The 13,887-nt window shown below is 38.7% G+C and overlaps 3 protein-coding genes across 3 annotated transcripts in view; all 3 read right to left on the minus strand.

The window, feature by feature from the left end:
* Window positions 1-348, minus strand: part of arid3b (AT rich interactive domain 3B (BRIGHT-like)) — a 28,546-nt gene extending 28,198 nt beyond the window's left edge. Inside the window, exon 1 of the mRNA XM_036576183.1 lies at window positions 30-348. Within this exon, the coding sequence (XP_036432076.1) occupies window positions 30-74 (45 nt within the window). The 5' untranslated portion in view covers window positions 75-348. The remainder of the gene's footprint in view (window positions 1-29) is intronic.
* A 544-nt stretch (window positions 349-892) lies between these two features.
* Window positions 893-6,938, minus strand: LOC118811748 (cytochrome c oxidase subunit 5A, mitochondrial). Its single transcript, XM_036576184.1, has 5 exons — window positions 6,762-6,938; window positions 3,558-3,674; window positions 2,338-2,459; window positions 1,345-1,473; window positions 893-1,057 (listed from the first exon to the last, which is right to left on the minus strand). Exons 1-4 carry the CDS (start codon window positions 6,832-6,834, stop codon window positions 1,360-1,362), a joined length of 426 nt encoding a protein of 141 aa, XP_036432077.1. The 5' UTR covers window positions 6,835-6,938; the 3' UTR covers window positions 893-1,057; window positions 1,345-1,359.
* A 1,082-nt stretch (window positions 6,939-8,020) lies between these two features.
* rpp25a (ribonuclease P and MRP subunit p25, a) lies at window positions 8,021-10,313 on the minus strand. The gene is made up of 2 exons (XM_036575468.1): window positions 10,180-10,313; window positions 8,021-9,757 (listed from the first exon to the last, which is right to left on the minus strand). Exon 2 carries the CDS (start codon window positions 9,536-9,538, stop codon window positions 8,861-8,863), a length of 678 nt encoding a protein of 225 aa, XP_036431361.1. The 5' UTR covers window positions 9,539-9,757; window positions 10,180-10,313; the 3' UTR covers window positions 8,021-8,860.
* Between the last annotated feature and the right edge of the window lie 3,574 nt (window positions 10,314-13,887).

The raw sequence follows: 13,887 nt of genomic DNA on the forward strand, positions 1-13,887 counted from the left end.
GTGGATCTTGGCCAACAGTCGGGACTCACCATTTGCGCCTTGCTGCTGCCACCGCTACTGGAATTGTCCACCATCCCTCCTTCCTAGATGTTTCTTTCCCCTTTTTCTTGCTTTCGTTCTTTCTTTCACAAAGCTGTCCGCGCTTGAGCAGTACACCAGTAATGTTTGCATCCACCCGAGTGTCTAATGTCCCCGATAAGAGTGCAACAGCCTTTCGGTGGTCGCTGGGAAAAATCGATTTTTTTTTTCTTTAAAAGCAGAGGAGGGAGGGGGCAGCCGAGGGGAAATGCCTGCCTGAGCTCACCTCAGCTCCCGAAGTGCCGTTCAAGGGACTCCCACTGCCCTCGCCTTTCCTCCACCCAGAGCCAAACCCCCCTGATGAACACCCGGCTAGAGCCCGCCCCGCCCCGCCGCCTGCAACGACGAGCAGGCGCGCGTCCCCTCCGCCCTGCTGCGCCTTCAATGTGCATACGACGGCTGTTTGTATATACGTGGCTGTGGCCCCGTTGTTGTTCGGCTTTATGCTGAACGTTTGAACACATTCAGAAACTGTAACTTACATTCCTCCTCTTCTCCTCTATGAACTTAATGAGTTTTATTCTTAACAGTGTGTACAGCGAGTCAAAACGTTCATTTGCTCAGTTGTAGGTGTCCATTTACCTGCCACCACCGGTTGTTTTCTAGGCGTCAGCCTACTAATGACAAAGCGCGCTCGCGTTACGCCCCCTAGTGGCGCCGCGGTGCACTGAAACTAATATTACAGTTTCCCACTAGTGGAAAAACAAATTGCTGGGTTGAACAAGGGTCATTTATCTCATGTGATGTGTGATGTGACATTGAACTCATGGCAGTAAATCGAAAACAAGAGCTTCTGGGCAAACAGACAAATGGATTCAGTAAAGATATATCTCCCTTTATTAAGTCCATCAATATTTTACAAGCAAAAGAACATAATAAAGGCCAATTAAATATAACACAAATATCATGACATGAGGCAGAGACTTCAAGTACAGAGGTCCACTCCTTCTCAACAACAGCAACAGGTCCTCAGAAGACTCTGCAGGGAAAGACAGAGGAGAGATACTGACATGTTAACAATGACTCAAATCACAACGCTTCCTTTAAGACAGGGTGTGTCCACAGCACTCTCAGGAGTCTCCCTCATTTGACACAACACATCTGATTCAACTCGGCTAATTACAGAGTCCTTCATGAGATTAATACTGAGGTTTAGAAGACAGAAAATACTAATCTCTGCAGGGTGGTTGCCCTGAGGACCTGAGTCTGACACCACTGCTTTAAGAGATAACAATGCTGGCTGCACTGGTTTGTGCAAATGCTTACCACATTCGCAGACGTCTATGCTTTGTCAATGCCAAGTTCCTCAGGTGTGGGGATTCCCAGCTCAGTGAGAGTGGGCCGAAGCTCTTGGACAACATAGGGATAGATCTCTTTGTGGGGCCCAGCTTTGTCCTATGTTAAGTTCAGAGAAGAAACATGTACAGATGACAATGTATAAAACTGTGGTACATGTTTTATGTGCAAAATAATAAAAGGCAAAATAACTCTGGGACTAACAGCAATCACATAGCTTATATACTAAAATAAAAAAGGGTTAATGCCAGGGCTGGCATGAATAATTTGAATAATTTAAAGTATTTGTTCATACATTGGTCTTCTTTTCCTTATTTATTATTTGGGCGCTTTGCCCTTTCTAAGCCACAACAATGTAGCCTTAACTGTAACACATTTAATCATTAAAGGAAATATGAAAATCAGTAAAGGTTCATTATATCATTAAAGGACAATGTTAAAAATAAATTATAACTGGATTAGCCATATGCATCATAAATACATGCCAGGTATCCATGTCACCTCACCTCAAAGCACTGTAAATTATCAGACGATAAGAAAAACACTCAGTGTGGTAAGAGGTTGGTATATTATGGAGGCACAGCCAGTTGGATTAATCATCTGATATATTTAAGCATAGTGATTCTTATCCAAGTACCATTTGGTATGCTACATGCTTTACTTCAAGTCTGATTTCAGTTCATATGCTCCGGGACTGGTACACACTATTAGTTTATTGCTGCCACCCACTGGTTATATTTTGAACTACAAAAAAAAACTAACACACTAAAATTCTGAAATGTAAATATTATTGTTTTTAAGGATGATTTTGAGAAGGAGTATTCGAGTACTTGTTCAGAAATACCAATTTAGTACTCCAAGCCTGTAAAACGCTGTTAGGACCAGCCCTAGTTAACACAGAGATAGAACAACATCTATAGTGATGCCAAATGTATTTAACATTTCAAATATTTTTCCACCAACCTTGACTGCCTCAAGAATACGGATGGCACTGGCCAAGTCGTTTAACCTCCGACAGGCCCTCAAGGCTGCATCCAGGATCTTGGGCTCAGGTACCAAGTCGTAACCAATCAGCGTGTTCATACCTGGGAGAAAACAGCAACATTTACCACAGTGACACATCAAGTGTTGGAGCTCCAAAGGAATGGCAAAGAATTCTATCCATTCAAAGTATTTCCAAGTTGATATACAGAGGTTCCCTGATCATTTCAATGCACACAATCATGTCTGTGATATTCTGACACACTGGAACTAGGATGTAACTGATTAACTGATCAACTGTAAACTGAAAAATAAGCAATTGTTCAACCAATGATAATCAGTAATAAATAAAGGAATGAATGAATGAATAACTTTAAGAATATAGAACTTCAGTAGCCCATTAAATATTTGACATCAATTTTAAGTTTTTGCTGATATAATAATGAATATATAACTCGTTGTCAGCCTCTCAGTTTAAACAAAACTTATGTGGAGCATTTTTAAAATCGTTTTGGGCCATTTTTCCCCATATACACGTTATACCTGTTCCCACCCATATGTACTACATTCCATAAAAATCCAAGTATCACTTTTTAATATCTCATAATATTTAATACAGAAATCAGTGGATGTGTGCACTCATAAGTTTGGGTATATCAAATATTTTATAATGGCTCAACAAATCGTTTTAGAAAAGCAGTTTTCATGGGTTATGTCCTTAATTTTAGGTTTCATGGTTGACAACTAATTGCTGACTAATGATGGTTGATCATCGGTCAAAAGAATTTGCTTTAAATTTTTCCAAGAAATGATTGTGTGCGATACAACATATAAACTATAGGAGAAAACGTGCTTTGAACTGCTGCATTTTGTCCTGTGACACATTTTAAAACTGGATGATCAGGATGATCTGGGTAAAATGTTTTGAGCAATAAAGGGAGTCAAAACCAAGTAAAACACGTCTTGCAACTTGAAAAGCATGTCACAGTTCATAAAACAAACAAACAGAACAAGTAAACCTTAATTGTAATAGTGCTGAGATGTAGAACCGATCAAATAAGTGGACTTATTGAACATATGAAACAACTTAAGATAATCATAACTCACTATTCAGAGTTAGAGAATTATTTAGAGGATAAAAATGCCTATTACCTGACCTCAAGAGTCAAAGATAGAATTTGCTGAAATACTGTAGAACCTACCTTTTCTCAGCTCCCAGGCATCAATATCTGGTTTGCTGAAGTAGGTGACCCAGCGGGCATCAAACTCCTCGTCTGTCTCCTGTTTGCCATGAGAGTAGCAGCGAGCAGCTAGAGGAGCTGTTCGGGAAACAATACAAGAGAACATCAGTGAAACGGCACTCACTCAGTCATAAAATAATGTTGCATGTATTTGAGAAAAAAAATATTTGAAAACATGAAAATCCTACATTAACTGTGATCATTCAGGCCTTTGAAAGCATTCTTGTCACAGCAGGTAATATAATATGAAAAGCACACAGAATCTAAAATGTGAGAGTGATTTGAGAATGTAAAATATTTATTGTAAAACACGTCTTACTGTTTTGTTTTTTTAAGGAAAAAAACGGCTAATGTGGGCAGTGCCTGCAGACAAGCGGCACGCTGGTATAATTAAGCAGTGATGTTAATATGATGTGTGGTTAGCTAGCTAGCCTAGCTACATTCGTAATTCTTGGCTTGCAGGAACAAACCTGGTTTGGAGCAAAACATTAACCATTGTTCGTGTTTTAAGGTACTTGGTTCCTGCGTTGTCAGATTATGAGAAAGCTAAGAATGAAAGAGCTATATTTCTTTGCTTCATTGATATAACAATGGTGCCTTTATTGTGAACACCACTCTGCATAAAAGACACGTTCCTGTCTGTTGCCAGTGCAAGTTCTTTGAACAATCCTGCTTCAAAAAGTTCCATGCCACTGTGTGGAACAGCTGGGAGCATTTTTGTAGTTTTGCCTGAGATAAGAAAAATTACAGCAGATAAAACTTCAGGACATATGTGAAATGAACTATTAATTTTTCCTTTGACCAAAAAAAAAAATCTCCCCTTAAATGTTATTGACTGAGGTTTAGCAGGAAATGTACATATGGTATAGCTCATTGTTCTTCTGCTGCTGAGTAAAGATTAAAAATGTCTAACATACTATGTTAATTGCATGTCTTTAGTAAATGTTGTTCTCTAAGCACCTTTTAGCAGTACAGTTGCACCCTAAAGCTAGGATTCAGGTCACACTTACACACTGGGAATGAAAGACGGCATGGTACCGTAAATAGATGCCAGCACACATCTCGCTATATATATATCATGTTTATGGCATGTAGGAAAAAATAACAGGTTATCAGTAGGTTATGCCTTGTGGCCTCTAAGCGTGATATGGCAGGGGTATCGGGGGCGACAGCAGCTCAAAACAGTTTCTACTACTGCAGGACTTTGGGTTCTGAGCAATCAGGGCAATCAACTATGGCTGGAAGCTTGTGAGTACAACTGACTGTGCCTTCACTTCATGGAAAGGGTGGCAGGGTTCCCATCAACCCTGTCAGGTCATACAATCAAACTTTTCAAACTTTTTCCAGGCATTTTTCCTTTAAGGAAACATGACATTTGTGTGATTTTTATGCACAATTTTTTTTACATGATTGTTTTTCAATCTCTTTTTATCCTTAGAATTGAACAGGCTGCTTCTGTCACTGTACCTTTAAGACTGTAAATGAGCACTGTTCTGACTGGCTGCTCTGTATTGCACCTCATTCAAAAAGCACTGAGAGCTGAAATACTGATTAGAAAATTGGTACAGGCTGAATATGTATGTGTGCTTATCGTATGGAACGGTTAGCGAATTTGTATGAGCCCGAATCCTCCCTAGTTAGTAACACCCTCGCATAATAGCAATAAAGATGGCAAAGCGGGTGGGGGCTCACTTTAAATATAAACATATACACTGTAACAGAAATGACTGTATGGAATTTGTTATAAGTTTTAAGGAAGATGCTCTGCATCAGTAATCCCAATCTGCATCACTCATATACAAATAAAATTAAAATTATACCATTACAGTTTTATCTAAGGGCATTTCAGGAAGTGCAGCATGAACAAAAGACTGATATCATCTGTAAACACTACTGTCGTCCCTTTTCGGTTTCTCCTACATCAATTCTGGATTCTACAGAAATATTTTGAATCACCTCTTTAATAAATGAATAGGCAACTGAATAATTGGACAGGCACTGCTAGGCATAATATGTTGTACCTTCACCTGCAGTTTTTTTTTAAAAACACTGACCAAGACATGTTCACTCCATTTGTTTTCCCACAGTCTAAATTGTAGCTATTCGCATTGCATTGGGAGATAAAGCTTTATCATCCCAAATTTCAAGAACTAGTGCAATCAATTTGTAGGTAGACACGTATTATGAAGACCCCACAGGTGCATTAAATGCCAACTCCATTTTGCAGGTCCACCTGATGGTTACGTATCAGTCAAGGGCAACAATACTCGTGACACTGATTCCTTCGTCCAGATGGAACCTGACCAGTGTTTTCTGTCTGACCTACTGAGGTTTCATAGTTCAGGACAGCTGACCTCTGAAACAGGTCAGAAAAAACTTCAACATGAAGACTAAATGTATGAACAACAATAAATCTAACATGCTAGTTTCCGTAACTAAGCGTGAATAACAAGTGATAAACGCTGCTAGTTTAGTCTGCTCAGACACCCAGTGGTCAGTGAGTCGAGCTCTATATGTAGCATTAGCCACAGCAGTAATGTCAACCTCTCAGCTCAGCCCGGCTGCGCAGCCCGTGGTTTTCATGCTGTTCATTACAGTTTCCCTGCAGAGCACGTAGTCAGTCAGCTAGCAAACCGCTGGCTAAGTCAGATTTGCGCATTTAGTTATGAAAATAATGATAGCGTGTCTTAGAAGCGAAGAGATTCTCCACGTCTTTACAGTTAAAACACGTTTTAATACTTGTCTGGGTCCAAAACGCATTTAAACTTATAAATGAACAAGGACACTGACCGGTACAGTGAGCTAGGCTAGCACAGATCAGCTGGGCCTGAGATCCTCAACGGGTCATTGCAAGGACACAGTCAAACTCCAGCGTAGCGCTGGCTAACATGCAGACCAAATCCCGCGCTTTTAAAGAGGCACAGTTACTTAATTTAAACATTAGATACGACCACAGCAAGGGTTATAAATGAGTACACCAGCCCAGCCAGCTATGAACTTCACACACGTTCGCTAGGCTACCTGTGGTTAGCATGCAGGCTAACCAGCTAACCGTTCAGCAAGCTCTGATTCAGGCGCCCGGATGAAGGTGTTCGCCTCGCGGTAAGATAACCAAGAGTGACACAACACAGCCTTTTATTCAGAGCGTATGTTCATAATAATTACCTGTATACTGTGGTCGTGAACGTGTTAAACTCCGGGCACCGGAGAATGAAAGGCGGAGGGCGGCTCTGAACATGATCTCGGGTTGGACACCGGCTCACTTGGACTCTGGACGGTAGCTCAGTACCGCTGGAGTGGAGGAGGAGGCTGAGGCCCTGTGTCCAGATACGAGCCTTATTCTTTTCTCCACCCGTATTCCGACAGACCCCGCCCCCTGCTCTAGGATTGGCTACTACATCACAGTCACAGGAAGTAACCTCGCTTTAAAAGTGAGGTTATATTATAAAATATAGGATATATTATCAAATTATTATTTATTTGAAGACACCCAATAATAATAATAATAAATAATAATAATGAGCAGCTTTATATAATATATATTTATAGAAATATACATATATATATATATTTAGATAGATTTATATATATATTTAGATAGATTTATATATATATATATATATATATATATATATATATATATACATATATATATATATATATATATATATATATATATATATGTATATATATAGACGTGTGTGTGTGTGCATGCATTTGTATAAATATACAAAAAAACAAAAACAAATATATACACACACAGACTCATCAGTAAAAAATAAAATAAACATCAATAATAAAGTACAAAGGCAATGGAAATAATAGTACCCATCAAAAGTAAAATAAGCAGCAATAGTAAAAATAATTTTAAACAGTAGCAATAATGGCAATAAATTAATAGAAAGTTAGTAAAAACAAGGTAATCAGAATCTCAGAGCAGTGGGCTGACCATCCTAGAATCCAGACACCAACATCACTGAATGTGTCTGGAATTACTCGGATTGTGAGAAGCAGCAACTTCTAAGACTGAAGGTGTGGAACAATATCCCTGAAAGCAAGCCTCTTAAAGAACAGAAGATGTAATGAGGACAAAGAGTGGACACAATCAATACTGAAATATTAGATATTATGTTTAGTTGTTAAGGCTTCTGTGTAATTTTCTGTAAAATATGTTTTCTGTTTTTTTCCTGTACTTGTACTTAATGGCCATTTTGTCTGAAAATTAAATAAATTACGAGTGGTCTCTGACTTTTGCACATTATAATCTTTAGCAGCTTCTTAAAATTACATACTGGTCTTGCCTTTGTCTAATCACAGTTGGTAAATTGTTCTCTTGTTTAGGTATATAAAAACAAAAATCTTTATCACAAACAAACTCAAATGACTCAAATCCATGGAGAAGTATAGCATGACTTTGTTGTTTTTATTTTGTCAGTGCACATATACAGTTACAGTATCTTATATTACTTGGAAGTTACACTTGGTGGCTGGATGAATTTGGGTAAATCATCAATTTGCAGAAGATCCTGCAGGGGTCAGTATTGCGCTTCAGTGCTGCGGGACACAGAGGGTTCTTTCTTTTGAAGAAAACCTCAGGAAAAAAAACAATTTTGAAAGACTACATGATTTACTGATGTTTTATTTGCCTTAACCCTCCTGTTATCTTCAGTTTGACCCCAGCAATTAAAACCTCTGGGAAATATCAAAGTTGTGATGGGAGTTCTGTTTTCTCTCCCCCATATGGTATAAACTATTGGTGGTTCTCACATTGCTACAGGTGTCGTTGTGTTAGATTAGGGCCCTAAAGTTTTTTGAAGATTCTAAAATTGCATGTTATTGCAACCTCAGTATCATCCAAACAACCAAAACAAGCGTGTGTAAATTGTTGATATGTTTCATACAGCTAAAATAGCCTGGGGTCAAACTGACCCTTAGGAATACTGATGAGTACAAAATGTGTGCAGGACATAAAAAAAAAAAAATCACCATTTTCATTTTATGTTTACCCAGTTGTCCCTATTAGAGAAAGTCATTAAATATGAAGCAAAAAATCTGTCATTTATTTAGAGACATTAAACATTCAATAGGGTCAAATTTATCCCAAAGATAATAGGAGGGTTAATCTTTCCTGTTCAAGCATTTTAATAATCCTAATGTACACCAGTGGAATATACACAGATATGTGTTCATTTCACTTAAGACCGAATGGAGGAAAAGTGCATGTTTTAGGCTGTACAAGTTGATTCCCATTTAATTCTTTTAGACTAGTAATTATTTGCTGGTTCTGTGTGTGTTCTTTTTATGCTGGACTGGGTCGCCTGAGAGCTGGGACTTAAGGGTCTTTTTCCAGAAACCTCTGTAGCATCTAAACTTTTCTGTTCCTCTGAGCTGGAGCCAGTCTCAGCAGGGGACTGGTATCCTAACTCCTGTGGGTCCAGCGGCTCTTTGGAGAGGAGAATGTAAATGGCTGGGACATTTTTAAGCACGGTCATCTGAACCACTTCATCCTCCTGGCTCTGCCACACTTCTCTCACTGTCCTGTACTGAAGCTTGGACACTTGATGTAACCCCTGGACTTTACGTTTCACGATCTCAGCACAGGTAATGGTTTTGGTGATAGCACGGCCCATGCCAGTAAACATAACCTGAGTCACTGGAACCACGTGTCCTTCCCCCTGCAGACGAGACATAGCAAAGCCCAAAAGGTTTCGAATTTTACTTCCCTCCTTAACACGCATCTCTAGGACCCCAGGTCCTGCTCCTGGGATTGGACATGCACTCGGCTCTCCAGTAGAAGAGATTTTTCTGAATCCTCCTTGTCCTGGCTTGGTAGAGCAGGCATTTGGACTTGCAGTCATGTTTGTAGCAGAGGAGTGGATGTTAAAAACAGATGTGGAAGACTGCCTGCTGACATATGTTAGCTCTCCGCTGGGCAGGAACATACTTGACAGCCTCAGATCCTTATCTTCTGCAGGATGGAAAATGATTCCTCAAACACTTCCTGAAAAGCCATTGATGAACAGGGAGTTCTCCAGTTTCTCAAGAGCTCTTAACTCTGAGCTTTGAAGAAGCAACACACAGTCTATTGTCTTACATCTGGAATGTTGTTCTTTATGTAAAAGTAATAAGGGGTCAGTTTTTCATTCATTTGTGTTCAATGGCTGTAAGAAAATGAAGAGATATTAGAGAACACTTCATGCACCATTCTGTTGGAGCTTTTGGCGTGCAGAAAAAGGCTCAGGCAAACTGATCACATTGCTTATACTCAGCCCATTTACAATGTCTCACTCAAATCGCCTTTGAAGCGTGCTTCAATTTCTCTCAGAGGACAGTTACATCAACAGAGAATAAAGAGATTAAAGATGATTGACAGATAAATGTTCTGGCTTAGATGCTCTGGCAGGCTAATTATACGATCTTTTAATTAATTACAGATGAGTGTCACATTTCAAACACAAGTCATTTCACACAATAATTCAGGGTGTACTGAACTCATTTAACACTTGCTAAAAAATGAAGTCACTCATTACAAAATCACAGGCTTTAATACCAAGTAAAGTTTATCTTGAGAAGATATATTTACCTTTTCAGCATATAGATGTCACATGGCCATCATGTTGGATTGTCAAAGTCTGTCTTAGAGCTGGCTTAGTCCCAGTCTTCAGTAACTGTGTTCATGTTCAAAGTGTCCTCTCACAGAGGCAGACTGCATGTGGGATGAACACAGTTCACCAAAATGCATTAAAGAAGCATGTGAATGGCTGTGAGGGACAGGGGGCAGGAGGGGGGATTGGAGAGAGACATTGGGACCTCTTAAAGGGATAGGCGCTCTGTTTCTACCATTAAACCCTTTCCCCATCAAATAACATCACATTCTTCAAGCTTCATTGAATTCCCCTTTAAGTGGGTCGTGTTGATGAGCCCCTGTCAATCTGTGTGTGTCTGCAAATGATTAACATGCGTGACTGATTAAGAGAGTTCAAATACAGAAGCAGCCAAGCATGAAGGTACAACACAGCCAGGAAACAATTTTCAGCTGTGAAACATCTGTCTTTGAAATGTATGGCCAGCGTTTATATGCAAAGAAGAAACTTTTTTCACATTCTTTTGTGACATACAAAAAAAAAAAAAATACAGACAAATTTTGTCCCGTCTGCCAGTTCTATTTTCGTATCCTCCTCTCCCACTGTCGGAGCCGTATGGCCTCGTAGCATTTCGAGCCTTGAGGCGATGATTTCAATCAGAGAATAGAAGGGCACACAGTTCTGCAGTTCTGCTTCACAGAATCCACCGCCTGTATGCTAGAGGAAGCATCGAGCACACGCACGCAGAAAATAAGGTCAGACACACTGGAAAAAAAGTGATGTAATGAATTGACTTGCTTCAAATGTGTACATCATTTCCATATGAGTGAAATATATTACATCAACACAATATTGTATTTCAATGTATGTAATTTTGGCAATAATTGTGCTGATTTAACACAATCTGTTCATCTGAAAATGAAATTGTATATATAAATGTATATACATTTGAATCAAGTAAAGTCAATGCCTCACTTTATGGATTCATAGTGGACTCGCGCCCCATCTACTGCACACAGTCACTTTACATCACTAGGGATACATGATAATATCGTAAAATAATATCGGTATCAGCAGAAAGTTGCTTAAAAATGACTGGCATCAAACAGCAGGTTTGATTTAGCTGATATTTCAAACTGATCTTTGATGTACAGTAGTATGCAAAAGTTTGGGTGCTCCTGGTCAAATTACATGTTTTGTTGTTTGTTCTAAGTGAAGATAAGTTCACACATCCTCTACAGAGAAATTCTGAACATTTTAATGCACAATTACTGTTTATTTGCAGAATGTAACAGATTGTGGCGTCCTTACACTGTCCGCACTGCTGTAAGTGTGTGTGAGATGTGTCCATGTAAAGTGGCCATACAAAGAGGCTCTCGGAAAGTGCCATGCTTGTTGGTTGTGCTATTTTGTGTTGGGCTGTGGGGTGGTTGGTGTCTATCATGGAGGAGAACTGTTGGTAACCTGCCCGCTATCCCAGCAGCTTGGTTAGTGCTGAGCGCCGGTTCTCCCTTGCTGCCCGTTCAATAAAAGAGCATTCGCCTTTAAAGCTCCATGTTTCCCATGTTGTCTTCTTCGCTGGTGCTAAATATCTGCATTTTATTAATTTTACTGCATTTGTAACTACATAGAAATACAAGCTAATATTAATGCACAAGTTGATTGAGTCCCAATCTCTAAATTAGAAATGAAAATAAAAACACTGGCATTGGCCAAAAATTCCCATATCACTGCATCTCATTACATGCTGCTACGACTACTACTATTATTAGCTTAGCATTAACAGTGTGTAATAATTATAGGACATTTAGGATACATTGAGGATAACCCACCCTACTCAAAAACGTTTTAAGTCATTTTATCTTGTCCCACCCTATTGTCCACTGTTTAGTTTAGTCTCTGATGGGTCCTGTGCCTACAGTTGTTTAGTCTATTTTAGAGAGTTTGTATAGTTTATTGTTTGTATATATTGTATTTACTGTATTCGTTGTAGCAGGTGTCCTAAAGGAACTATATTTGGCCCCTCACTCATGTCTGTTTTGAGAAGGAATGACAATGAGATTGACTTTGATTCTGACTTTGAGTGCTAGAACACTATAGTGTAGACGAAAGATGGATTAAATATATTATAACAGAGGAGAGAAGAGAGAACGCTTCAACATGGGTGGGATGGAATGATCCTTGGTTTTCAGATGATTTATCTGAACTTACCCATCACAAAAGTACTCAATGACATAATTAATGCTCTTCATAGTAGAAAATCATGTGCCACACTATTCATAGATGTATCAATTGATTTTGACACTGTTAATCTCAAGATTATTATTGTCCTGAGTGGCTAGTACTGGGTTGTCTGACAATGTTATTTATATGCTGGTACAGAAATAACTAAAGTAACAGATGTCAGCTTGTGCATTTTGATGTTTTTTTTGTGTCTGAGAAGCTTGCTATTGGAACCGGGGTGCCACAACGTTCCCTTTTGGGGCCTATGTTGTTCACAATATACATTAATGATGTGCAATAATGTTTTAAATGCTGATATGCACTTATGCAGATAATACCATTATCTATTGTTCCTTTCCATCACCAGCAGAGGCTTACTTGAATTTACAGGAAGCATTTTTTGATTATTCTCTCTAAGGCTCTCTAGTTCATAATGATCAAAAAACAAAATATATGTTACTCTTGATACAGAGATCATCTTTGCCAAAAATTTGCACACAGCTGGGCAGACCAGTAGAAATAGTTTCATCTTATAAATACTTGGGTTTTATGTTAGATGATAACCTGTCTTGCATGTTGATCAATTAATAAAGAAGTTAAAATTGGGATTTATTTAGGTTTAATTATTACTGTTATATTATTATTTTGCGTTACTCGACAGGCATGAGAAAACCAGCGGAAGCTACCTTTTAACCTATTTAGATTATGGTGATATTTTTTGTAGGCATACTTCAAAGACGGTACATTCACTGGACTCTGTTCATCATTCTGTATTAAGATTTATAACAGGTGCTAGAAATTCAACTCCTCACTGTGAACTTTATGAAATGAGTGGTTGGCCTCCACCAATTTTTTTTTTGTGTACTGCCTTCTTGGCCAGGGCTCAAAGTGATTACCCTGGTTAGAAAACAAACAAATAATAAATATAAATATTTGAAGTGCCATTATAGTTCTTTCATGATGCAGGGTATAGGGACTGGGCTTTATACATACAATGCTATCTTACGTAAAGGTATATAACCTTTATTGTTATTGTTTTCAAAAATGTGTTATATCCAGTATTGTTACAATTAGATATATGGCATTTTGGAATGAAACTCTTCATTTGGAACATCTTACAGTCTTACAGAAATTTATAGTAAGTGTACTACTCAAATACTTACATAGCACAAAGCACTTCTAAACCCTTATTTTGTTGTTGTTATTTTACTAATACTAATACATCACTGTAGATTAAAAGCATCCTATTTTAACAACCACTGTTTCAGTTTCTTTATCAAGTGCTACAGACAGCACACAGTCAGTTGTTATCTGGCAGACGACAGAGGCTCTGCCGCAGGCCCTCTCTAGTGGCTTTCTCTAGAACTCTTATTAATTTAATTAAAAGGAAATTAGGTCTCAAAGGGAAGCATGGCAGATTGCAGTGCCCTGTGGAAATGAAGTCAAAATTGAGTTAGTTTAATGGCATTAATCTTCTAAGTGGA

This window comes from Colossoma macropomum, unplaced genomic scaffold (genome assembly GCF_904425465.1).
Source record: "Colossoma macropomum unplaced genomic scaffold, Colossoma_macropomum, whole genome shotgun sequence".
NCBI lineage: Eukaryota > Metazoa > Chordata > Actinopteri > Characiformes > Serrasalmidae > Colossoma > Colossoma macropomum.

What these genes read in the sequence shown, in the direction of transcription:
- LOC118811748 (XM_036576184.1), bottom strand. Translation starts at nt 6,834, where the DNA reads ATGTTCAGAGCCGCCCTCCGCCTTTCATTCTCCGGTGCCCGGAGTTTA. An exon ending in TGCCTGGGAGCTGAGAAAAG is followed by an intron (nt 2,460 to 3,557) that starts GTAGGTTCTACA and finishes GTTTTCTCCCAG; the next exon opens with GTATGAACACGCTGATTGGT. An exon ending in GTATTCTTGAGGCAGTCAAG is followed by an intron (nt 1,474 to 2,337) that starts GTTGGTGGAAAA and finishes AACTTAACATAG; the next exon opens with GACAAAGCTGGGCCCCACAA.
- rpp25a (XM_036575468.1), bottom strand. Translation starts at nt 9,538, where the DNA reads ATGTTCCTGCCCAGCGGAGAGCTAACATATGTCAGCAGGCAGTCTTCC.